The 27,631-nt window shown below is 37.1% G+C and overlaps 1 protein-coding gene and 1 non-coding gene across 2 annotated transcripts; both read left to right on the forward strand.

Moving 5' to 3' along the window:
• Positions 1 to 23,291: 23,291 nt before the first annotated feature.
• On the forward strand, positions 23,292 to 24,764 carry LOC145069563 (small ribosomal subunit protein uS8). Its single transcript, XM_079016497.1, has 4 exons — positions 23,292 to 23,385; positions 24,087 to 24,239; positions 24,327 to 24,487; positions 24,556 to 24,764. The coding sequence occupies exons 2-4, from the start codon at positions 24,107 to 24,109 to the stop codon at positions 24,652 to 24,654; spliced, it is 393 nt and encodes a 130-aa protein (XP_078872623.1). The 5' UTR covers positions 23,292 to 23,385; positions 24,087 to 24,106; the 3' UTR covers positions 24,655 to 24,764.
• A 2,541-nt stretch (positions 24,765 to 27,305) lies between these two features.
• TRNAI-UAU (transfer RNA isoleucine (anticodon UAU)) lies at positions 27,306 to 27,379 on the forward strand. Its single transcript has one exon. It is a non-coding gene; the product is annotated as a tRNA-Ile (tRNA).
• The last annotated feature ends 252 nt before the right edge of the window (positions 27,380 to 27,631 follow it).

Consider the following 27,631-nt stretch of genomic DNA (forward strand, 5'->3'; position numbering starts at 1 on the left):
TTGGCCAAAGGATGTACATCATATTTGGCATTCGTGATCGATGCTAAGAAGGAGAAAAAGAAGATGCAAAGCATTAATGTGGTGTGTGATTATCCGAAAGTATTTCCCGAAGATCTTTCCGGATTACCGCTTGATCGACAAGTAGAATTTTGTATCGACTTGTTACCAGGGATGACACCAATAGCAAAAGCACCTTACCGATTAGCACCAACAGAAATGAAGAGCTAATGATGCAACTTCATGAGTTATTGGAGAAGGTTTTCATTAGACCTAGTTCATCACCCTAGGGAACTCCGGTGTTATTCGTAAAGAAAAAAGACGGGAGTATGAGGACGTGCATCGATTACAGAGAGCTGAACAAGGCAACAATAAAGAATAGATATTTGTTGCCGAGGATTGATGACTTGTTCGATCAGCTACAAGGTTCAAGTTATTTTTCAAAGATTGACCTAAGGTCAGGATATCATCAGCTGAAAGTAGGAGAGCAGGATATCGAGAAGACTGCATTCAGAACATGATATGGACACTACGAGTTTTTGGTTATGGTGTTTGGACTAGCCAATGCTCCAGCAGCATTCATGGATTTAATAAATAAGGTTTGTAACCCGTTCCTTGAAAATTTTATGATAGTGTTCATAGATGACATTCTGATTTACTCGAAAAAGCCAAGAGGAGCATGACAGACACTTGCGAGAAGTGTTGGAAGTCTTGAAGAATGAGAAGTTGTATGAAAAGTTCTCCAAATGTGATTTTTGGATTCGAGAAGTCCAATTCTTCGGTCACGTGGTTAGCCAATAAGGGATAATGGTTGATCAAACAAAGATTGAAGCTGTGATGAAGTGGGAACAACCGAAAAGTCCCACGAAGATCCGAAGCTTTTTGGGATTAGTTGAATATTACTAAAGGTTTATCCAAGGCTTTTCTTTGATCACTACTCCATTAACAGCTTTAACTCACAAAGGTGCTACTTATACCTGGAGTGATAAGCACAAAGAAGCATTCGAGTTGCTAAAGAATAAGTTATGTGAGGCACCGATTCTTTCTCTACCCGATGGAGTTGAAGACTTCACTGTTTATAGCGATGCGTCTGGTGTTGGTTGGGTTGGGTTTTGAACCAAAGATAAAAGGTGATAGCATATGCGTCTCGACAGTTGAAAGAGCATGAGAAAAACTACCCTACTAACGATTTGGAGCTGGCAGCGGTGGTTTTCACTCTGAAGATATGGAGGCATTACCTCTATGGCTCGAAGTGCAAACTTTTCACTGATCATAAGAGTCTCCAATATCTCTTTAATCAGAAAGAATTGAATATGAGGCAACGACGCTGACTAGAGTTACTTAAAGACTACGACTGTGAGATACTTTACCACCCCAATAAAGCAAATGTTGTCGTTGATGCTCTCAGTTGGAAAGTCAATCTTGAAAGAAAAAGGCCAATAGCGTTAAGAATAGAAGTTGTATCGATAGTTATGGAGAGTATAAAGAAAGCCCAAGAGGAAGCTTCTGAGAAAAATGACCGAAAGGGAGAACGTTTGGGCAAAACGTTAGTGTTTGGTACAAACAGTCATGAACTGAAGGTATTCCAAGATCGTATTTGGGTACCTAAGTCAGTAGGAATAAGAGATCTTCTGATGAAAGAATCTCACAAAACCATGTACTCAATTCATCATGGCAACACTAAAATGTATAGGTACTGAAACCCTATTACTGGTGGCCGACGATGAAGCTTGATATTGCAAAGTACATGGTGGAGTGTGTGACATGTGTGCGGGTTAAGGCACAACATCAGAAACCATACGGGAGTTTAGAACCTTTACCTATGCCTATGGGAAAATGGGAAGACATTTCTATGAATTTTGTCACTAAACTACCCAAAACAAAGAACGGTCACAACATGATTTGGGTGGTCCTTGATCACTTCACTAAGAGTGTGCATTTCATAGTAGCTAATGAAAATGGTCTATATATAAGCCTACGAATTCTTACGTGAAGGAAATTGTGAGGCTTCACGGTGTTCCGTTAACAATTGTATCGGATCGTGATAGTCATTTCACCTCAAGGTTTTGGAAAAGTCTACAAGAGGAAATGGGTACCAAGTTGTGTTTAAGTACAACTTACTATCCACAGACTGATGGTCAAAATGAACGAATGATACAAACGCTTGAAGATATGCTGAGAGCATGTACCCTGGAATTCCAAGATTATTGGGATGAACATTTACCTTTGGTATAATTTTTCTACAATAATAGTTTCCACTCGAGCATAAAAATGACACCTTATCAAGCTATGTACGGAAAAAAAATGCCGTACGCTGTCTTGTTGGCTTGAGGCTGGGGAAAAGCAGTTTATGGGACCGGAGATAGTCCATCAAACTGCTGAAAAGTTAAAAATAATTAGAGAGAGAATGTTGGCAACTCAGGATCGACAAAAGAGCTATGCTGACAACAAGTGAAGATCGATGACTTTTGAAGTTGTGGATTTGGTTTTGCTTAAAGTCTCACCGTGGAAGGGACTTATAAGATTTGGTAAAAAGGGAAAGTTAAGTCCAAGGTTTATTGGACCGTTTAAAGTTCTTCAGAGGATTGGGAACCAAGATTACAAGCTAGAATTACCCGAAGAACTTAATGAAATTCATAACACTTTCCATGTGTGTTATTCGAGGAAGTTTACGGGAGAAGTTCCCGACATAATTCCAATTTATGAATTAAGATTTGATAAGAACAAAAGGTTGATTGAAGAACCAGAGGCAATCGTTGACCGAAAGACTAAGAAGTTGCGACGCAAGATGGTCGAATTAGTGTTTGTCCGATGGAAACATACGAATGGGCCAAATCTCACCTGGGAAACGAAGAGTGACATGATGAGTCGCTATCCACATTTGTTTGTTGATGTGTGATTCTGGGGACGGAATCATTCTAAGGTGGAGAGAATTGTAACACCCATGTTTCTGGGCTAGGCATTAATGTTGATGTAATAGTCTATGTTAACCTTTGTAACTCATTTTGAAATAATAAGAATGTACTATTTGAGTATTATGTGTTTTATGCTTAATTGTATGGCTTAAATAAATTAAGAATAAAAATAAGCGTAAAAATAAAATATTAGATAAGCCCAATATCTATGAAGGAAGTTGTAATGGTCGAGACAAGGGTTCCAGGTATATAAAGAATGCCGAAATCTGAGTTATAACAAAGAAGTTATGACCTGTCGAAGTTTCGCGAAAGAACCAGTACGACATTGTGTGACGTAAATAGTGAATTTACATTAGAGTGATATTCAGTCTTCGTAATTTAAACGAAAGTCGTGGAATACGTTAAACCAAGAGCGTGCATAAAAAGAATATCTAAATCTGACTTCGTATGAGAAAGTTATGATTTTTCGAAGTTTCGACTTAGCGGTATGCGACCCAAAGTTCGAATTTGAGATCGAAGGAGTTTTAGCCGGAATACGTTATGGGGTGGAGGACGTCATGTACAGTATCATAACAATTGCATAATAGTAAAAACAAGCGACAACAACCATTTCATTTACATGGTAAATTTAATTACAAGCGTGTTCTGTATAGTAAATAGACACCAAAAGTATAACAAAAATAAAAAGATGGGTCTTGTATATGCTCCATCTTCTCAAAAGCTGCACCAGCACTTGTCTATCTTTGACCTGAGGATACAAGTTATTTCGAAAACGAGTATCAGCATAAAGCTGGTGAGTTCATAAGAATTTAGTGTCGTTGTCTGTGTAAAAGTGTTTACAAACATGTAATATAAAAAACTGAAATTTATGCTTATGAGTAGTAGAAATCCCTAGAAAATCCTATATTTTCCAGAAATGTACTTTTGTAAGTTAAACCCTTTGAGTGTGTAAAAGTATTATTATTGAAACCTTCAGTTATAATAATAAAGTAATAATTCTCATGTAAGTAACGTAGATGAGGAAAAGTTATCCCTGTTGACTGTAGTAGTGTTGCAAACTTCAATTTGTAATAGATAATTATTTACTTCAGGATATTAGCTTAGACTTTAAGTCTTAGTGTATTAATTTGGATATGGGTGTAACCCCTCATGTAACCAAACTGAATGATAATAGAGAACCCGATGACCTTTCCGGTCATACGTAATGTAGTGATGTAGTGCCACCCCTGGGCCTAGTCGGCTCGGACTGTAGGTAACAGTCGGGATGTAGTAGCGTCCGTCCTGTATAGATCTATACATGTAGTGTTGCTTTCCTTTCGGGAAGCCCTGGTCACATGGTGTAAGCGCAATAGAGTGCCTTATAGAGGGATAGTGTGTTATACTCTGGATTAGTGTCTTCTCTTGTGTTGTAGTATATTAGACTTTTAGTATAGTACATAGAGTGTTCTCTTATATGTACATTAACTTGTAATTGTAGCAGTTATAGTGAGTATAGTAGTAATAGAGGTAACGAGCAGTAGTCTTAACTATATCTATTATAGTTAACTAGAGTGTGTGAATTCCTGCCCTTGATCAACAAAGGTATTGAATAAGATGGATACTTTCATATCTAACACAAATATATATGATATATAACTAAGAAATCAACAACAGTCGGACGGATAACAGATACCCTAAGACCACATCAAACAAGAACAGGAAATAAGGCGGGCATATGATTTGATAATAAAACTTGTTGCATTACACATGTATCCCTCCCTAAAACATGTAAAAACATTTGAAAAGGTTCATTAATGGGTATGAACTCACCTGCAATGAGTAGATCGGGTGGAAGTGTCGGATGAGCGTATGGTGTCAAGTAAAGACTTGTACACCCTTTATGACCCTAGTAACATATGAAGACATATGTTTACAATTAATTAGTGATTTAAACTCTAATTAAACACATATAGACATCCTAACGTGAATAAAAGCTCTATGGTTGAGTGGATAGAAGGCTAATGGGTTGCTAGGAAGGAGTTTTAGGCCTCACTATGGAGTTTACTCCTCACAAACCCACCTTTGGTGAGTTTACGGCTGGGAGACCACCTCCCCCATGAGTTTACGGCCGTAAACTCATGGGAGGAGTGTGATTGAGTGATTTCAATACTCTTGTGGTTTTAGAAGGGATTCCAATGCAATATATAAGGCTATATGGGTGTTTAAGGTTCCAAAAGAGCACTCCCTTGGAGTTTACGGTCCTAGGACCACTCCTTGGGAGTTTACGGTCGTAAGCCCCATGGCTTAGGCTGTGAACTCTTGGACACCCTCCATTCTTCGATTTTGAGGTCCTTGGCTCATTCCTAACAACTTCTAGTGAAGGTATATGGCTATTTAGGGGTTTAAAGGTTCATTTGGCATGGTTTAAGGGAGTTTATGGTCTAAGCATATGCTTGGGCCTTAAACTCTTGTTTACCCTTTAAATGATAAGGTTTAGGTGTTGCAAGTCCGAAATTGTAAGCCCCTAAGTCATATCTAAGCTCCAAATGTGGTTTGGATGGGTTTTGAGGCTTGATTTGCATGTTTAGAGGGAGTTTACAGCCTAAGGATGTTCTTGGGCCGTAAACCCTCTTTCAAGCCCTCAAAATTCATGATTCATGACTCAAACACTTCAAGGTTAAATCCAAAACTAGTTTCTAAGCCTAAAGGGGAGAATTTGGGCATGTTTGGCATCTTTTTAGGGGTTTACGGCCTAAGGATGTTCTTAGGCCGTAAACTCCTTATCTTTGGCCTTCTTGAATGATTTTTGAGCTATAATGACATGCAATGGGTTGTAAAACAAGTTAGGGTGAGAGAACTTACGATTTGGAGCATAAACTTGTGGTTTTTGGAGAAAAACGACCTTGAGGAGAGAGAGTAGAGAGAGAAAGAGTGTCTAGTGTGGTAAAAGGTCCAAAAGAGTGATCACTCACCCTTATATAGGGTTTGAGTGTTGTACCCGGTATACATCTACCCGATACTTATGTTAAACAAGGTTTAAAGTTTATCCGATTAAATGGTCGTAATTAAAAATAAACTTTTTCCAACTAAATGGAGGGGTAATTCACGTGTTTTTATTTATTTCATTATGACGTTAATAACATAAAATGAAATAAGATAAAACATTCATTGATTTGTCTACCCCAAATTAATGAAACTTTTATAAAATAGAATATTCTATTAACGGAAACGGTTTATAACGATGGAATAAATTTTGGGTTGTCACATCCTCCCCCTGTTAAGGAAATTTCGTCTCGAAATTTAGAATTCAAGCAACTAAGTTATCACAGTACTACTAAGTAAAGAGATAGGGATATTTGAGTTTCATTTGATCCTCGCGCTCCCAAGTGAACTTCGGTCCTCGTTTGGCGTTCCATCGAACCTTCACAATTGGGGTGCGGCTTTGTTTCGTTCGTTTAACCTCCCGGTCCATAATCTCCGCAGGCTCTTCCACGAAGTTGAGGCTCTCGTTGACTTCGATCTCGTCGAGTGGGATTACGAGAGTCTCGTCGGACAGGCATTTCTTCAAGTTTGAGACATGGAAGTAGGATGTATGTTACTTAGCTCGTGGGATAGGTTGAGTTTGTAAGCTACGGGACCGATTCTAGCGAGAATCTCGAAAGGCCCTATGTACCTTGGGTTTAGTTTTCCACGCTTTCCAAAGCGTATCGTGCCCTTCCAGGGTGAGACTTTCAAAAGGACTCGATCTCCCACTTGGAATTCCAAAGGTTTTCTTCGTTTGTATGCGTAGCTTTTCTGTCGATCCCTAGCGTCTTTTAATCGTTCACGAATCTGTACAATCTTTTCGGTCGTTTCTCGAATGATCTCCGGACCCGTGAGAGTGCTGTCAGGAACTCGTCCTTTAGCTAACTGAGTGTCACCCACCTCATCCCAACATAGAGGGGATCTGCACTTCCGGCCGTAGAGGGCTTCAAATGGAGTTGCCTTGATGCTCGTATGATAACTATTGTTGTAGGAAAACTCCACAAAGGGTAAGTGTGTATCCCACGCTTTACCAAAGTCGATCACACAGGCTCGCAACATATCCTCTAAGGTTTGGATCGTCCTCTCACTTTGTCCGTCAGTCTGCGGATGGTAGGCTGTACTCATGTCCAGCCTCGTCCCTAATGCGTTTTGCAGTGATTACCAAAATCTCGAAGTAAACCTACTATCTCTATTAGAGATAATAGATATAGGGACACCATGCAGCCGAACTATTTCCTTAATGTATGTTCTTCTGAGTTTCTCCATCTTGTCTGTCTCTTTGATGGGTAGGAAGTGTTCGGACTTGGTCAATCTGTCGATGATGACCCATATGGTATCCAGCCCACCCGTTGTCTTGGGTAGCTTAGTTATGAAATCCATAGTGATCCGTTCCCACGTCCACTCCAGTATCTCCGGTTGTTGGAGAAGACCCGATGGCTTCTGGGATTCGACCTTGACCCTTGCGCAAGTAAGGCATTTACTCACGAAGGTAGCAATCTCTGCTTTCATGTTAGGCCACCAGTATAGCTTTTTGAGATCCAGATACATCTTATCTGAACCTGGGTGAACGGAGTATCGAGTGTTGTGTGCTTCCTTCATGACCAAGTCTCTGAAACCACCGTGGCGTGGCGTCCAGATTCGGTCCATGAGATAATAGGCTCCATCACCCTTGACCTCCAAGTTCTTATCCATTCCATGTAGGGATTCTTCCGCCACATTCTCAGGCTTTAAGGCTTCGAGCTAAGCCTCCTTAATATGTGCGGATAGATGCGAATGGATAGTCATTGTTAACGACTTGACCCTTCGACCAGAATACTCTTTTCTACTTAGGGCGTCTGCTACTACATTGCCTTTCCCCAAGTAATAACGAATCTTGCAGTCGTAATCATTGAGTAGTTCGACCCACCGTCGTTGCCTCATATTGAGCTCCTTCTGGTTCATTATGTGTTGGAGGCTTTTATGGTCAGTGTATATTATGCTCTTCGTTCCATACAGGTAGTGTCTCCATATCTTTAGAGCGAATACAACCACCCCTAACTCGAGATCGTGCGTGGTGTAGTTAACCTCATGTGTCTTTAGCTGCCTTGAGGCATAGGCGATGACCTTACCTCGTTGCATCAAGACACAACCGAGCGCTTGGTTCGATGCATCGCAGTATACCACAAAATCTTCTGTCCCTTCGGGAAGGGATAATACCGGTGCGGTGCATAGAGCTCGCTTCAGGGTCTGGAATGCCTTCTCCTGTTTCTCTTCCTAGTCAAATGTTACGCCTTTCTGTGTCAACATGGTGAGAGGTTTCGCAATCCAAGAGAAGTTCTGAATGAATATGCGGTAGTAGCCAGCGAGGCCTAGAAATTGACGAATTTTTGTAGGCATTTTTGGTGCTGACCAGTTCTCGATAGCTTTAATCTTGAATGGGTCCACGTGGATTCCTTCCTCACTAACCACGTGTCCTAAGAATTCAACTATTCGGATCCAAAATTCACACTTAGAGAACTTCGCGTATAACTTCTCCGATCGTAGGGTTTCTAGGACTTGTCGTAGATGAGTTATATGTTCTTCCTCACTCCTAGAGTAGACGAGTATGTCGTCAATAAAGACGATGACGAACTGATATAAGTATGGAAGACACACCCTATTCATCAGGTCCATAAACACTGCGAGTGTGTTAGTCAGTCCAAAGGGCATCACTACAAACTCGTAGTGTCCGTAACGAGTTCGGAAGGCTGTCTTCGGAACATCCTCCTCAAGCACTCGTAGCTGGTGATACCCGGACCTAAGATCAATATTGGAAAAGTAACTCGCCCCTTGTAGTTGGTCGAATAGGTCGTCTATGCAGGGAAGCGGGTAAAGATTTTTGATCGTGAGTTTGTTGAGCTCCCTATAGTCGATGCACATACGGAATGATCCGTCCTTCTTCTTCACGAACAAGACCGGACCTCCCCAGGGTGAGAAGCTCGGTCTTATAAAGCCCTTGCTGAGCAGCTCGTTAAGTTGACCGGACAGTTCTTGCATTTCTGCAGGTGCTAAACGATAGGGCGATTTAGCTACGGGGGTAGCTCCTGGGACTAGGTCGATTCTGAACTCCACCTAACGTTTGGGAGGTAAACCTGGGAGCTCCTCTGGAAAGACGTCAGGGAAATCACATACAACAGGGATGTCTTTTAGATTTCTCGCTTTCTGGCTTGTGTCGACGACGTGTTCAAGGAATGCGTGATATTCCTTACGTAAGTACTTCTGGGCTTGAATACTGGAGATGATACGAAGGCTCGTACCGGGTTTGTCTCCGTAGATTAACAGAGTTTCGTTATTCAGTAGATTTAGGCGGATGGCTTTGTCGAAGCATAGGATATCAGCGTGATGAAGACTCAACCAGTCCATGCAAACAATGACATCGAAACTCTTGATCGAGACTGGTATGAGATCGATTGGGAATGAATGATTGTCTAACGTGAGGGTACAACCTATGTAAATTTCATTAGAGCTTTCGGTCTTTCTGTTAGCCATTTCTACGATGAATGTTTCTTTTAGTGGTTGTGGGGATTGCTTAAGTAAGTGTTTAAAGTTTTGATTTATGAAGCTTCTTTCTGCACCACTATCGAATAAGACACAGGCATAAGAGTTGTTGAGAAGGAACGTACCCGTGACTACTGCGGGGTCCGCTACTACTTCATTGTGGCCAATAGCGAGTAGTCTTCCTATTCCTCCCGCATTCCTAGCCTTCAGGAAGTTTTTCTTGAAATGGCCAGCTTCACCACAGCCATAGCAGGCCTGACTCACTCCTGAACTAGGGACTTGAGAGATAGGTTTGGGTTGGGATCTGCAAAACCGGACGGTATGGCCCTTCCGGCCGCAGTTGGTGCAGTGCAATTCACGGCAGGGGCCGTTGTGATGGAAGGGGCACTTGGGGCACTTGGGCAGGTTCCCAACATAGGTTTTTGCTGGTACCGGGGTAGCAGGAGTGGTGGCAGCATGGACAACCACGATTTGTTGGTCTTTGGAGGAGGTTTGAGTTTTCTTGCCCTTCTTCTAATCCCAACGCTTCCTCTTTTTGTCAGTTGATTTGGGTGGTGTAGTGGCAGTTATGGTTGCTGTTGCTGGAGTGGAAGGAGTTTCATGATCAATCAACCTATGGGCCAGCTCCTTGGCGCTGTCAAAGGTTGCAGGATGGGAAGATATAACATTTCCTTGATACGGAGGCACTAAACCCCAGATGTATCGTTCGATTTTCTTGCTCTCAGAAGGAATCATGTTAGGGCACATAGCTACCAGGTTGCAGAACCTGGCCGTATAAGCCACTATGCCTGTCCCCCTCATCTTGAGGTTCCAGAGTTCCTCTTCAAGCTTTTGTACCTCACCTCTAGGGCAATACTCCTTTCTCAGTACGTCCTTTAGTGTGTCCCAGCCCATGGCATTGGCTGTTACTAGAGAGAGTGAACTGACGTGGCCATTCCACCATGTCACGGCCCTTTCGGTGAAGGTAGCAGCAACAAACTTGATTTTACTTTCTTCGAGGCATGAGCACATTTCGAAAACGGCTTCGGCTCTTTCGATCCATTGGGACAGAGCAAGGATTCCTCCGGTCCCATTGAAAAATGTGGGTTTACAGTTCATGAAATCTTTATAAGTACACCCCTGTGTACATGAGGGAATTTCACCATGTCTGGACTTAGTGCCCATTCCGGCTCCACTAGCATCGTCATAATTCATTTGGGCCATGGTTGCGGTCACAGCTGTTTGAAACAGCACTGGATCGAACTGCAGAGGAAGAGGTGGTGGAGGTGGAGTTTGATTCGTTGGTCTGCCTCTGTTTGGGCGCTTGCGAGGAGGCATCTTTCACTGAAAGTTCATAGAGATGATGACAATAGTAAGAGTCTATTGTAAATGTGATAAGAGTGTTTCATGGACTAAATCAACATAGCCCGATGATCAGATAGAGAGTCGTAGCAATAGAATAGTTAACTGCCAATTTACTGGTATTAATGATGTAATACAAGCTCGGGAAAAGTGACCTAACAATAGGTCTTACATCAAACCATAAGGAAAATGTTGGCAGTCTAGAGGCCTAATTTGAGTACTTTCAAAGTTAGGAATGTTTACAGACAAATGCTCTACTGAGCATAGAAAAGAAAAGGCTAGTTGACATCTTCTACTGGCGACGGGTCCCCATTGGGCGAACCCTCAGATCAGCTAGTTGGCACATAACTTCCTGAAGATGTCGTTCATGAGCCCTCTGGCGTGCTCGGAGTTCCCTAACTTCGGCTCGGGATGCAGCTAGTTGTTGCTGCAGAGCCTCATTGGTCCTCCTCGTCCTATCCATAACTTCTTCAAGTTGGCAGATGCGAACAGTGTTGAGATTTGAGTTGGCATGCACTTCTACAACTCGGCCAATGACTGCTTGACCTTGCTCGACATTCCTGGCAATCCTTCGGACCATGATGGGCAGAACTCAGTCCGTTGATCCTCCCTCGCTTATGTTTTAGAAGCTTCGGTCTCCATGGTAAGGTAAAGGCTGACCTTGCTCCTCGCTCCATCAGTTCAAGGTTATTGCCCACATGGGAGTGGGATCTTGAAATGTCGGAAGGGGGTTACGGTTTGGAGCTACAGGGGGTAGGTTGTTAACTTCTGGCTTGGAGCTGGAGCTATCCGAAAAGCCGTCTGCATGGTGATCATCCAAAGGGATCGGGTGATCATCTTCTGGCTCCTCATCGAGCCATCCCCATTGTCTTGGTTTGGGTAATACGGATCGTCGGGATGGTGGAAGCCAGCCATGCTGTCTACGCGAGAATGGGGAAAGAAAGGTTAATAGACGTACTTATCTATGATACTTATAAGATGGATCGTTATTAGTCGACCCAATACTTGCGTAGTGCATACCAATTATAGGTAACCGAAGCAAGATAGTCCTTCGAATAAGCCACCCTAACTTTAGATCCCCAATCAAACAAGAACAGAAAATGAAGCAAAGGCCACAAATTCTAAGTCTATAGCGCCCCAGTCACATGTAACCGTGGTGTATCCACTTAGCAACTATTGCCCTACTAGTAACGACCCTTTTAGTTCTCACATATGTAGTTAGTTGAATACAGAATACTCCTATAGTATTCTTGTTCTAACGTTCTTGTGGTAATGTTGGTAAGTTTTTAGACTTTTTTCAACACTATAATCACTCTTAGGCACATGCTAGTCACACCTGGAAAAATGTAGTTGATCAGGCTACATCCCCCCATATGTGACTATATGTCTCTAAGCTTAATTGTGTTGTTCAACAATCTTAATACTTTTGTTCTGTTCTAGTATGATACTGACCCTTTTGTAGTGGTGAATGTATATATATATACTTAATTAAATATTTTAGTATTTAGAAGTATATATTCCTGGTCAGAGTGTTTTAGTCCCGAAGTGTTTATAGTTCGTATATCTTTTATAGGTTGATATACTTGATTCACTATAAACAATGTTCTGATACCAATCTGTCACACCCCAAAACCGAGAACGGCGGAATACGTTCTGGGGTGGAGGACGTCATGTATAGTATCATAACAATTGCATAATAGTAAACACAAGCGACAATAACCATTTCATTTATATAGTAAATTTAATTACAAGCGTGTTATGTATAGTAAATAAACACCAAAAGTATAACAAAAATAAAATATGGGTCTTGTATATGCTCCATCTTCTCAAAAGTTGCACCAGTACTTGTCTATCTTTGACCTGAGGATACAAGTTATTTCGAAAACGAGTATCAACATAAAACTGGTGAGTTCATAAGAATTTAGTGTCGTTGTCTGTGTAAAAGTGTTTACAAACATGTAATATAAAAACTGAAATTTATGTTTGTGAGTAGTAGAAATCCCTAGAAAATCCTATATTTTCCAGAAATGTACTTTTGTAAGTTAAACCCTTTGAGTGTGTAAAAGTATTATTATTGAAACCTTCAGTTATAATAATAAAGTAATAATTCTCTTGTAAGTAACTTAGATGAGGAAAAGTTATGCCTATTGATTGTAGTAGTGTTGCAAACTTCAATTTGTAATAGATAATTATTTACTTCAGGATATTAGCTTAGACTTTAAGTCTTAGTGTATTAATTTGGATATGGGTGTAACCCCTCATGTAACCAAACTGAATGATAATAGAGAACCCGATGACCTTTCCGGTCATACGTAATGTAGTGATGTAGTGTCGCCCCTGGGCCTAGTCGGCTCGGACGGTAGGTAACAGTCGGGATGTAGTAGCATCCGTCCTGTATAGATCTATACATGTAGTGTTGCTTTCCTTTCGGGAAGCCCTGGTCACATGGTGTAAGCGCGGTAGAGTGCCTTATAGAGGGATAGCATGTTATACTCTGGATTAGTGTCTTCTCTTGTGTTATAGTATATTAGACTTTTAGTATAGTACATAGAGTGTTCTCTTATATGTACATTAACTTGTAATTGTAGCAGTTATAGTGAGTATAGTAGTAATAGAGGTAACGAGCAGTAGTCTTAACTATATCTATTATAGTTAACTAGAGTGTGTGAATTCCTGCCCTTGATCAACAAAGGTATTAAATAAGATGGATACTTTCATATCTAACACAAATATATATGATATATAACTAAGAAATCAACGACAGTCGGACGGATAACAGATACCCTAAGACCACATCAAACAAGAACAGGAAATAAGGCGGACTATCGGTCCTAAATCCTTCAAGGCTTACTTATATAAATATATTAGTGTAGATATATTTTAAAAGAAAAGTAGTTTAAACACAGTTCGAAAATAGTTTAACAACAATTTAATCTTAAAAATGCATTTGATAATTATTTAAAACAATTTTATTGGTAAGTAGCTAAAAGTATAGAAAAATCCCTTTTTGATGGTAAGTTATAAATCACATATGATTTGATAATAAAACTTGTTGCATTATACCACATGTAAAAACATTTGAAAAGGTTCATTAAGGGGTATGAACTCACCTGCAATGAGTAGATCGGGTGGAAGTGTCGGATGAGCGTTTGGTGTCAAGTAAAGACTTGTACACCCTTTATGACCCTAGTAACATATGAAGACATATGTTTACAAGTAATTAGTGATTTAAACTCTAATTAAACACATATAGACATCCTAATGTGAATAAAAGTTCTATGGTTGAGTGGCTAGAAGGCTAATGGGTTGCTAGGAAGGAGTTTTAGGCCTCACTATGGAGTTTACTCCTCACAAACCCACCTTTGGTGAGTTTACGGCTGGGAGACCACCTCCCCCATGAGTTTACGACCGTAAACTCATGGGAGGAGTGTAATTGAGTGATTTCAATACTCTTGTGGTTCTAGAAGGGATTCCAAGGCAATATACAAGGCTATATGGGTTATAAATCACATATGATTTGATAATAAAACTTGTTGCATTATACTTGTACCCCCCTAAAACATGTAAAAACATTTGAAAAGGTTCATTAAGGGGTATGAACTCACCTGCAATGAGTAGATCGGGTGGAAGTGTCGGATGAGCGTTTGGTGTCAGCTAAAGATTTGTACACCCTTTATGACCCTAGTAACATATGAATACATATGTTTACAAGTAATTAGTGATTTAAACTCTAATTAAACACATATAGACATCCTAATGTGAATAAAAGCTCTATGGCTGAGTGGATAGAAGGCTAATGGGTTGCTAGGAAGGAGTTTTAGGCCTCACTATGGATTTTACTCCTCACAAACCCACCTTTGGTGAGTTTACGGCTGGGAGACCACCTCCCCCATGAGTTTACGGCCGTAAACTCATGGGAGGAGTGTGATTGAGTGATTTCAATACTCTTGTGGTTTTAGAAGGGATTCCAATGCAATATATAAGGCTATATGGGTGTTTAAGGTTCCAAAAGAGCACTCCCTTGGAGTTTACGGTCCTAGGACCACTCCTTGGGAGTTTACGGTCGTAAGCCCCATGGCTTAGGCTGTGAACTCTTGGACACCCTCCATTCTTCGATTTTGAGGTCCTTGGCTCATTCCTAACAACTTCTAGTGAAGGTATATGGCTATTTAGGGGTTTAAAGGTTCATTTGGCATGGTTTAAGGGAGTTTATGGTCTAAGCATATGCTTGGGCCTTAAACTCTTGTTTACCCTTTAAATGATAAGGTTTAGGTGTTGCAAGTCCGAAATTGTAAGCCCCTAAGTCATATCTAAGCTCCAAATGTGGTTTGGATGGGTTTTGAGGCTTGATTTGCATGTTTAGAGGGAGTTTACGGCCTAAGGATGTTCTTGGGTCGTAAACCCTCTTTCAAGCCCCCAAACTTGATGATTCATGACTCAAACACTTCAAGGTTAAGTCCAAAACTAGTTTCTAAGCCTAAAGGGGGGAATTTGGGCATGTTTGGCATCTTTTTAGGGGTTTATGGCCTAAGGATGTTCTTAGGCCGTAAACTCCTTATCTTTGGCCTTCTTGAATGATTTTTGAGCTATAATGACATGCAATGGGTTGTAGAACAAGTTAGGGTGAGAGAACTTACGATTTGGAGCGGAAACTTACGGTTTTTGGAGAAAAACGACATTAAAGAGAGAGAGTAGAGAGAGAAAGAGTGTCTAGTCTGGTAAAAGGTCCAAAAGAGTGATCACTCACCCTTATATAGGGCTTGAGTGTTGTACCCGGTATACATCTACCCGATACTTATGTTAAACGAGGTTTAAAGTTTTACCCGATTAAATGGTCGTAATTAAAAATAAACTTTTTCCAACTAAATGGAAGGGTAATTCACGTGTTTTTATTTATTTCATCACGACGTTAATAAAATAAAATGAAATAAGATAAAACATTCATTGATTTGTCTACCCCAAATTAACGGAACTTTTATAAAATAGAATATTCTATTAACGGAAACGGGTTATAACGATGGAATAAATTTTGGGTTGTCACACGAAGCCCCGAAGATCCCGAGAAACAGAGTTCCCGAGCCGAAACTCTGCCCGCGAGAAGCCCGGTTTTTGTGAGGATCTCCCGGGTTCACCGAAGAATACTGCTTTTAGAGTCGTAGTGATGTCCGATAATCATCTTATCATGTGAGTGTGTAGTTACTTTCTTCTAACACATAAATATGAATTATTTCTCTGTAAAATACGTGTTACGTATTTGTATATTATTTGGTATTTGGAATGGATATTGAATGAATATATTATACAGGTTTTAAGTTGTGTATAAATGTGTGTGTGTGTATATATATATATATATATATATATATATATATATATTCTAACTACAAAAATGTTGGGTAAAGCATGGGTAGATAGTTGATGTGTGATTAAATAAAAATGATGAGAGGCCTCGATGTTGTTGTTGATCTAGTCATATAGCGGAGTATGGATGATGACCACAGACTCTTTCTAGACAGTCCAGTGGAACGCTGGTAGGTTTATTACCTGTAGGTGTTGTGAACGATGTGTTCACCGGTGTACTCTATCCCCCTCATGGTTGTCTTAGGACATTCATCGTTGAGGAAACCCCTATGCAGTAGTGTCAGTCCAATGAAAATCCTAGACTAGGTCCCTTGTAATAGTTGTTGTCATATGGACGTAAAGTGAGGATAACGGAAATGGGTAATCGGGTTATTGTTGGTTGGTGAAATTAAATATAACTATTTATTGTGGGTTGAAAACCATATATGCTCATCAGGCTCCCAAGCCTGACACACTTAGTTTCTTTGTATTACAGGTAGTGGCGCGAGAGCATAAGTTGGGGAACCTGTGAAGATATTTTTGTTATAGACTAGTAGTTGTATATAACTATGTAAGGTCTATGTTTTATTGTTTATGCTTTTGTGTCTGTATCGGAACATGACATCCCGAGTTTTTGATATATAATGAAAATACATTTCTTTAAGAAATGCTTTGATAAATCTTATTTTATCGTGTAATGTTTTGGGGACAAATTCCGCAACTCTTTTAATCAAATGATTACTCTGAAAAATATTTTAAAAGCATAAATTAAATCGGTTCTTTTCTGGTCGTGATTTTGGGGATGTCACGTTAAGCATTAAGAGCTTAATGTCGAAATTTGCTTAATGGATGAGTATGTTGGGCGTACAAGTCTATACGCACAACGAACAAGTCAAATTGCATGTACGCCCCGCGTACTCAGACATAAGGTTTTTGGATTTTGGTATTTATGTTGGGCTTCCTTTTGGGCTTGGGTGTTTGAGTTCTTATTGGGTCATATGAGTATAAGTGTCTTGGATTAGGAATATTGGTTGGGCTTTACGGTAAGGACCATTTAAGGGGTTTGGGCCCAATTTGGAAAACTGGGACATATTTGGGCCATGATTGGTTATTTGGCTTTTGGGCATTTCAGGTTTTGAGTTTGGGCCAAAGTCTTAGATTAAGCTGGGTTAAGGGTAAAATGGTATTTTTACTCTGAGTATGGATTTATATGGTTTGGAACCCAATTGTTAATTGGGTGTTGTTTTGATATTGACAGTTCAGAGAATCTGTCAGTCACCAGCCAGGGATCGTCTGTGCGATTTGATAGTGTGAGGTGAGTCTCCTCACTGGGTTTAGCGGGTCAAACGAAACAATGTTGGCCCATGGTTTATATGTTAGGATGCTAGATGTTTGTTCAACTCTTGCACGTGTTATATGATGGTATGCTTACCGGGCAGGGCCCGACGCCAGGCAGGCTTTGATGAGGATATCATATGTTAGTTATCGGTATGTGTTTTTATGCTTACTAGGCGAGGCTCGATGCGGGGAGGGGCTCGATAAGTCTATGGGATGCTATAGTCGTTGTGATTATTGCATGTGCTAGTAAGGTTATATGTTTATATGATTACATGGTTATATAATTATGTGTGTATCGGATGGGGCCCAATGTCAGGCGGAGCCTGGTGATTGACATATTTGTAATCCGAGCAGGGCTCGATGTCGGGCGGGGCCCGAGGCCGAGTGGGACTCGAGACCGGGCGAGGCCTGATGGAGGGCGGGGGGGGGGGGGGGGGGCAATATTTGAATTATGTATTTGTGTTATGTGGTATCTTGAGGAAACCACTAAGATTTGTGCTTATGATTTTCGGTTTATGTTTTAGGTGCTTTGATTTTCAAATGGAAGAGCTCATGATGATTGAAGAGCACACACCACATGTTTTCGCATTATGTGATTTACTCTGATTTGATGATGTTTTGATAAATATTGATTGCCTTGGTTTTATGGAAATGTTATGTAGTAATGATTTATTAAACTAAAAATGAAAATTTTATGTCATCGTGAGTGGGACGCTACAATTATCCTCTCTACATAAAGGTAAGATTTCTCCATTTTTGTGAAATGTTTGATTATAGTGGATTAGTTGAATTGGTCAACCCATAACATCACTACGATTCTAATGATAGTGTTAAGATGCTTTAATCAGGCTTAGAAAGTGGCTTCCATGGTGAAATCTATGTATGTGAAGTTAGTGTTTGAAACCCTAAATGACTGGATCATGAATTGATGCATTAGAGTTATATTATGATGAATTAGGAATTGTGAGATGCTTAATCCATTAAATGGTTGAAATCAAGAGTTAGAGAATGAAAATATAGAATTGTGATCCATTAAGTGGTTATTTTGATTTAGAGGGTCGAAAACTCTTAATATGCTAAGACAAGTATTAAGAACCTGTATATGTGTATGATTAAGTCTAATGGTAGAGAATATGGGACAATTAGTCTTCACTAATTAACAAGACGAGTTATTACTCTCTCTCCATCTCTAGATTATATATATATATATATATATATATATATATATATATGTATGTTGGAGCTCGGGGAAGTAAGTGAATGTCCCCAAGTAATGAGATGAAGATAGACGAAGAGTATGTGTGTACAAAGCATGTATACATATCACGAGTATGTAATAGGTATACGTAAGATACATGTAGCAGAGCATGTATGTAAACAAATAATACGTGGAATTAGATGAGAAAGGGTGTTTTCTAATACCCAATAGATATGAAAAATATCCGGAGGATGAATATATGCAATATAATCATAAGAGTGTGTAAGTATGCATGGTTATCATTAGTATTGTGTAGAATGTTATATGATAATAGGCATATATAAAGATTAAGTACTTGATGAGTTTAATACTAAAAAAGAAAGATTAGATAGTCTATTTATGATACATGGAGATAAATTGTCCTTGGGACTGGTGTTATGTGGCGAGTCACGTAAAAAAGATAAAGTTAAAGAGATAGAGGTTCCTTCAGGAACGAGAGATAAAGATTCCTATGAGAATAAAAGTAAGGTTTATACAGGAATAATAGTAAGGTTCATACGGGAACAAGAGTAAGGTTCCTTCAGGGACAATAGTACGACTCTATGGGAATAAAAGTACGGTTCATACGGGAACAAGAGCATGGTGCCTTTGGTGAGAAGAGTATGGTGCCTATGGGAACAAGAGCATGGTTAATTCAGGGACAAGGGATGTAAGGTTCCTTCGGGGACAAGAGTATGGCTCTTATGGAAACAGGAATATGATTCATATAATAATAAGAGCATGGTTCACTCGGGGACAAAAGGTGGGAGGTTCCTTTGGGGATAAGAGTATGGTTCATTCGGGGACAAGAGATAAAGATTCCTTAAAGAATAGGGTAGAGGTTACTTTGAGGACAACGAGTATTACTCTTTTGGGAATGTGATTACTTCCATATGGGGAAAAAGGTATATGATTCCCTTTGGGAACGTAGATAAATGATTATTGCGAGAATCCATGTTGAGTGTTGATAGGTAGAGAAAGGTTACTTGAGATGAACAAGATAAAAGAGTTATTTGTAAGAACCTAGATGTAATACATGGTGGATTGAGTATAAGGAATCCGAGATGGATTCAAGAGATAAAGATTAAGGATCCACGAGGGGATCACAAGATAGAAAGGTAAATATGGGTGAGCGTGCTCAGTAATGAAAGTGGGATGTTGTTCCCTTATAATAGAGTATGGGATGAGACCACTTGTTCTATATGAGAAAAATATGCTGAGGCATAAGAGATAGAGACATAAATATAGTTAGAGTATATGCAAAGTATTAGAAAAGCATGTCAAGATGCCAAGATAATAAATAAAGACATAGATAGAGTTAAAGTACGTGTAGAGTATAAGACAAGCCTATCAAAAGGCCAAGATAAGAGTACGGTAAGACCATGTTAGTTAGCTAAAAGAAAGAGTAAAAAGATGAAATATAAGAATAGGTTAAACGAAATAGTAGAAAGATGAAATATAAGAATAGGTTAAACGAAATAGTAGAAAGATGAAATATAAGAATAGGCTAAAAGAAAAGGTATAAATATGAAAGATAAGAGTGGAAAGAGTATGATAAGACCATGTTAACAGTCGTGTATGTTATGAAAGAAAGAGATTAGATGATAGAGTATGAGAATGAGAAAAAAATGAAAGATAAGAAAGGATATAAAAATAACTCACCAGATGTAGCAGCCGTGTACCAGAAGAGATGATAGGAACACAAGGAAGAAATATATAACAAGTTAATATTTGTTGTAATTCCTTGTTGTTCATGTAATATATAGAATCTATTGCAAACCCATGATTTTTCTTGGGAAGTAAAGGTTTTAAATTGTATAAAATTATGTACCGTAAGAAAACTTTGTTAATTTCTATAGGTATTATGTATAGTAAAATTGGGTCATTACAGTTTGAACTTTGTCGAATATGAAGTAACGTGGAAATAGTCCCTGGATTGCAACCCTGTAATAAATCATAAAGCTTTCTTGTCAAAGCAAACCCGATAATCGTATACCGAAAATAGAAGCTCTTACAAGTCAACATGAGGATAAGTAGTATATTCCTCGCACATAAGATAATGACATAGTAAAGTGTGACATTCGACACCCATCGTCATATTAACGTAAGCACCAAAACATGATGCCTTAAACATGGTCGCATGTTGTGGTGTATGTTGTAAAGGGGTCATGATTTCTCGACCGAGTTTAGGACTGCAGGTTTTAGTCACAACCGCTTCCTATGCTATGTTATACTATAATCAAAAGAATTATAAATAGGCAGTTGTTGCATGTTTCATACTTAAGTATATGTTCCAGAGGACATTTTTGACACCATTCCGGATCAACATTATGAAATACCATTTTGAAACAGTAATACGTATTCCGAACGTGTTCTACATATTCCATACATGATTTTTGTATTTCAGAGTCGTTCCAGACATTTTAGAATTAGGATTTTTTAAATATATGTTTTTATAACTCTCATATATATATATATATATATATATATATATATATATATATATATATATATATATATACATACATACATACAACTTACAATAGCCTACAAACTTCTAAAATTCAAAGGAAAATAAATAATACCCATGTAATCGCATCAAATCATACAAAATACACAGAAATATCTACTTTTTAACATATAATCATAAATAAAGACATATAGTTATAAAAATTAAATGTAAATATCCACAATATATATATATATATATATATATATATATATATATATATATATATATGTATGTATATATTAATTGGTAGATGATAGCATTATTTGAGTTGGTTTGATGTCTGAAATGCCATCACGAATGAATATGAGTTTGAAATGAAGTCCGAAATGGATTCAAAATATTATTTATAGAGGTCACAAATTATCGGGTCGGTTTACTATACCCATTTACCCATTACGGATACGAGTCCAGAATGGATCATTCCAGAACGAGTAATCATTTTTTATAATTATTTTTATTGCAATCTCCTATAATAAATGAAAATATTTTTGACACATGTCACACTCTCATTGATTTGACCATATGTCATTGTGTGATTATTTTGAATTAATTTGTTTCTACATAGCCTTTGTGGTTTTTCCATTTTATTAAATTCCACATAATACTTAAATATAATAATTATAATAAATGTAATAATAAATGCATATCAATTTCAATAATTGACTTTCATTATAATTTTAACATTTTTAAATTAAAACTTCATTAGTTTAATTTGTTTATTTATCTAAATTATTTGATTAAATTTAAAAGAGAAAAAAGACTTTAATTTTAATAATTTAATATTTTTCCTATTTTTCTTATAATTCCAAACATTTTCAAATGTTTAGAATTTATATATGTATGTGTGTGTGTCTCTCTCTCTCTCTCTCTCTATATATATATATATATATATATATATATATATATATATATATATATATATATATATATATATATATAAATGAACCTATGTAATACATGTATCTTATATCTAATTTAAAATAAAAAACCATTAAGGTTATGGTTGATGTACTATCTGAAAAGCTAGTTGTTAGTTGAAAAACTAGCTATTAAATAAAAAGCTAGTTGATAGCTGAAAAACTAACTGATAAAAAATAACGTTCGGTAAAATTAGCTGAAATATATAAAATTACATAAAATAACATGTAGGAGTATATGTTTCTATAATTAATTAGGGGGTGTATTTAGAAAATTTTAAAAAAGCTCATAAAAGGCTTAGTCTAAGACTCTGTTTGGCGCGCTACAACTAGCTGATAAGTTAACTTTTTATTTTTTATTTTTTATTTTTTTTATTTTTTATGTTGACGTGTTTGGTAAGTTAAAAAGTAGCTTATAAGCTAGTTTTTTTGAAAAAAATACTTAGACTAGATTTTTAAGAGTTTTATTTTTTATTTTATTTTATTTTATTTTTTATTTTTATTTTTTTCAAATACACCCTTAATTAATTATAGAAACACATACTCTTACATGTCATTTTATGTAATTTTATATATTTCAACTAGTTTTACCAAACGTTATTTTTTATCAGTTAGTTTTTTAGCTAGCAACTAACTTTTTATTTAACAGCTAACTTTTCAGTTATCAACAAAATTTTCAGCTAGTTCGCCAAACATAGCCTAAGTAGCTTTTAAAAAAGATAGCTTATAAGCTACTTTTTGGCTTACCAAACACGACAACATAAAAAAGCTCGAAAAATAAGCTAGTTGTGGCTCGCCAAACACACCCTAAAGCAGCTAGATCACTCAATTTCCCTAATCTCTAACTTCTTCGACAAAAGGGCGTGTTTGACACGAAACTTTTGGAACCGTTTGGAAGCTTCTAGCTTTTAGCTTTTGACAAAACGCTATAGTTTAAACAAAAAACTTCGTTTGGCAGTATGAAAGTTTATATTTTAGTTTTAACAAAACGCTCCAATTCTAAAAGCTACCTCATGTAACTTTCATGAAGTAGCGTTTTGTTAACGTGAGCTTTTGAAACCATTCAAGACTGTGGCTTTATCAAGACAAGAAATAAGTGAACGGATCAAAATAATACAAATTTGTTAGTTGAAGGGCTTTTCTGAAATTTTCTAAAGTTATACCGGTTGACATGTCCTATAAAAACCAAACCCTAATGGGTATTTCGCCCTCTCCGACTATTCTCTCGTATCACAGTTCCAACAGAAACGCCGCTTCCATATTTCCTTCGAGGTAAACCCTAATTTTCACTTTCAATCACACACAAACAGACACAAACACGCACAAGTAGATATCGTCTACAGATAGTCATTTTTATTCGATCTTTTTTGTTTGTGTGGTAGGATCTCGTCGTTTTTTTGCTGACTATTTTAGTTTCGATTAAGTTTTATGTTTGTGCGATCTATCAACCTGTTTTCATGTGATTATTTTGTCCTGGTTGTTTTTGCAATGATGATTTGATATTGTATGTTGGATTGTCGTTTGATACCAGAGTGATTAGTGTTCTAGTGCTCCAAATCAGTGCAATGCTTGTTAACTCCTCGACGTTTTCGAATTGTTACTATTTTCTTTCACCTCTACGACATCAAAATCAAACTCACATGTTAGGTTGTTGTTCATCTCGTTGCAATCACTTGTTATGTACACTAAGAGAATGAAAAATGCATCTCTAACGCGTTACAGCCTTTGTGTGTATGAGTTTTTTCAAAGGAAAAATGTCGATTTTGAAAGGATATGTTGGGGCTCTGATTATGATGTTGGCTTATCTATTGGTAATTCATTTGATATGATGCCGTTCTTAATGAATTATCAAACGGCCATAGAACTATTTGTTTATCTATCATATACCAGAAACTTAGATCATAGGTGCCAAAACACCACATTATGCCAAAATAGCAAAATCAGGGATAAGTAAAGAAATTGCTTTGTTGCAGAATCTTGAATTTATCAAAGCATGGTGAGGGTTAGCGTTCTGAATGATGCCCTTAAGAGCATGTACAATGCTGAAAAGAGGGGGAAAAGACAGGTCATGATCAGGCCATCTTCAAAAGTGATCATCAAGTTTCTTATGGTTATGCAAAAACACGGTAGTCCCCATTCTTTAAAGTTGTTTTTTTTTTCTTTCAAAAAGTAAATGATTCAATGATTAAATGACATGACTGTATTTTGAACAGGTTATATTGGTGAATTTGAGTATGTTGATGACCATAGATCTGGTAAGATTGTGGTTGAATTGAATGGACGTTTGAACAAATGTGGGGTTATCAGTCCTCGTTTTGATGTTGGAGTGAAGGAAATTGAGCCATGGACTGCAAGACTTCTTCCTTCAAGACAAGTTAGTATTTTCAAATTTCAACATTATACTAAATAAATAAATAATTATTAACAAAAAAATACTTGCAGTTTGGTTACATTGTGTTGACAACATCTGCTGGAATCATGGACCATGAAGAAGCTAGGAGGAAAAATGTTGGTGGTAAAGTGCTTGGTTTCTTCTACTAGGGATTTTATTTCTTGGTAATGGTTTGTTATTAGGGTAGGGAGTGAAAGAAATTATATTTATGGGATTTTGTTATCAATGGTTTTGATTTGATTCAATCTGTCGTTATTCATGTTTTTTTTGCTTTTGAATTCTACTATAATGTATGGATTTTGATCAACTGCTTCAAATGCTCTTTTGATCTACACAAATTTTGATTGCAGCCATCAATGTTTGGGAAATACAGGGCAAAAGACTAATATATTTTTGGATATTCAAGTCAATTTGAACAACTATTTGATCTAAATTTGCTACTATCACAATCAATAAATTGAACGTGACAAACAAATCAAAAAGCTGTTATATTGATGCACTAATTTGCTGTTTTGTTATCATAAATTATAAAAAATCTTTCACAATAAGTAAACTAGTTAGCGATTACATAAGATTCGAGTTTCATGTTTGTTATCATCGCAACAAACGACATTAACAGTAAATGGTCGACACAAGTAAATAATGTACTGACACAAATGATTTATAAAATTGAACATATACTATATATAGTTTCGAAGTATATACACTAGAAATGAGCATGTATATAACAGACACATTTTGTAAATATAAAGAAATTAGCTTGTATAACATACACATTTTATAAATATAACTCTCTAATCGTAGGATAAATAATAAAAATGCACGATTTTTTTTATATAAAGTAATTTTAGGGGTAGCAAAACTGAATCCGAAAACCAAAAAATCGATGAAACCAAAATCGAAAAGCCAAAACCGTAGCATAAATGACGGTTTGTGTTTTTTAAAAACTGAAAATTTCGTTTTGGATTCGGTTTCTTAAAATTTAAGAAACAAAGAAAATCGAACTGAAGTTTAATACATATTATACATAAATAAGCTTAAATAAGTCTGACCTGATAAAGCGTTGGACATTGCTACCAAAGGTTTTGTGTTACATACAACTTCCACCCTCTACATCTTTTATATAGGGCTAGTTTGGCAAAAGTAGTTGTTAGCTGGAAGCGGGTAATGATTACCTGGTAGCGGGTTTCTGGTAGTGTGTAGTAGATAGCTGGTAACGGGAAGCTGTAATTTTTATTTGTTATATGAATGTTTGATAAAAGTAGCTGGAAGCTTTTGAAATATATAAAATTATGTAAAAAGGCAATTGATTAAAAATAAATAAATAAATAAATAAATATATTTTTAAGTGTAATTATGAAAATTGATTTCAAAAGCTTATGAACGTTTTCTTAAACGCTACATCAAGTAGCTTTTAGAATCGAAGCGTTTTGTTAAAACTAAAAGCTAAACGCTCATACTGCCAAACGAATCTTTTAGTTTAAATTAGAGCATTTTATTAAAAGCTAAAAGTTCCCAAACACTTCCAAAAGCTCCGTGCCAAACACGTCCCACATCGACAATCGCATAAAACATCAAACCCTCTTTATATGATGACTTGTAAGACCTATAACTTAGGTTGTGAATGAGTTTGAGTTTAAACATGAAACCAAACCGTAAAAACAGAAAAATGGAACCCATCGGGTTTAGCTGTTGGGTTGGGTTATATGAAAAGTAGGTCGAAAATGGCCCATGCCTAAGTATTTTCATTTAAGAAGTGATAGTCCAAACTCATGGACCTTTATTCGCAATAGTGGTGGTTCTTTTGTGATAGTCTATGAAAATATGGTTATTGATATTCATGCTTTATAAATAGTTATTCTACTGAAATTGTCTTTTTGTTCCAACTAAATAAGTATTTATTTATTTATTATAGAATGAGAAGAAATAAAATTATGAAACTTACTATTTACTAAAAATACAAAAACTTCCGAAAATTTTAAAATATATTATTCTTGTAGAAACAACATATAATACTTGATATTACAATTTTGTTGTAATATTTTTTTAATCCTGAATATTGGATTGAATTTCTCTAAAATACGACTTGAAACCATCGTAATAAATTCCGATTACTCAGATAATCTATAAAAGTTTACACCCAGATATTTCATAAAGATATATTTTCTCCTCAAAACTCATCTACAACATTTAAGAAAAAAAAAGACAGAAAAATAGCATCTTCTTCTTGTATCTTGCCAAAGATTGTGTAGTTGCCACCCGAGATAGTCTCACTGCTTCATTTACCACCACAAAACTAGATACCACAATCACCAGTCCACCACCACCACCACCTCCTCCGCCTTGATTCCCGCTGCCAAGTGTGGTGGTGGCGATGTTAAATTTCACCGGAGCTTCATGTATGTGGGAATCTATAAAAATAGAATATATGAATAAAAATAGTGTCACCAAAGTGATGAGGATTGGTGTGATTATAAAGAATGGGTTTTTGAGCAAGTGGCAAGAGTATATGTGAAGCATATTCTTCTAGCATTAACTATGAGTGCACTGTTTTTCATTATACTTTTGTAATATATTCCCCATGCTTATAATTATTAATAAATATGTGGTTATGGAAAGCAATATTAATTATAAAAAGTAGGACGGGAAAGTATACCAAATTCCATAATATATAGGGAATTAGTTGATATTGGATTATTGGTTTTGGGTTTGTAATAGATTTCATATATGAATTCAACTTGTTATGTAAATATATTATAATGATTAATAATATTTCTAGAGATTTAAGAAAAAATCAAATGGTCCCGTAGCTCAGTTGGTTAGAGCGTTGGTCTTATGAGCCGAAGGTCGCGGGTTCGAGCCCCGCCGAGACCAAGTTAACGATTTTCTGTTTATTAATCATTTTTTTGATAATATTATTTTATTTTTTTTCAACAAGTTCAGAAAATGGTTCCTCAGCTATCTGTTGTCATGTATTTTTGGTCCCTTAGAAATATGTTTGCACTAATGATGACAAATTTTACCATAATGAGATTCCAATTAAACAAATCAATCACGTTTTTTATATACTTTTACCTTTTTAACGAGTTATGAAAATGATTCATCAACTATATTTGTCATTTATTT

The sequence above is a fragment of the Lactuca serriola genome, chromosome 8 (genome assembly GCF_051521515.1).
Source record: "Lactuca serriola cultivar US96UC23 chromosome 8, Lser_US96UC23_V15, whole genome shotgun sequence".
Taxonomy (NCBI): domain Eukaryota; kingdom Viridiplantae; phylum Streptophyta; class Magnoliopsida; order Asterales; family Asteraceae; genus Lactuca; species Lactuca serriola.

What these genes read in the sequence shown, in the direction of transcription:
- LOC145069563 (XM_079016497.1), top strand. Translation starts at nt 24,107, where the DNA reads ATGGTGAGGGTTAGCGTTCTGAATGATGCCCTTAAGAGCATGTACAAT. An exon ending in TATGGTTATGCAAAAACACG is followed by an intron (nt 24,240 to 24,326) that starts GTAGTCCCCATT and finishes TATTTTGAACAG; the next exon opens with GTTATATTGGTGAATTTGAG. An exon ending in GACTTCTTCCTTCAAGACAA is followed by an intron (nt 24,488 to 24,555) that starts GTTAGTATTTTC and finishes AAATACTTGCAG; the next exon opens with TTTGGTTACATTGTGTTGAC.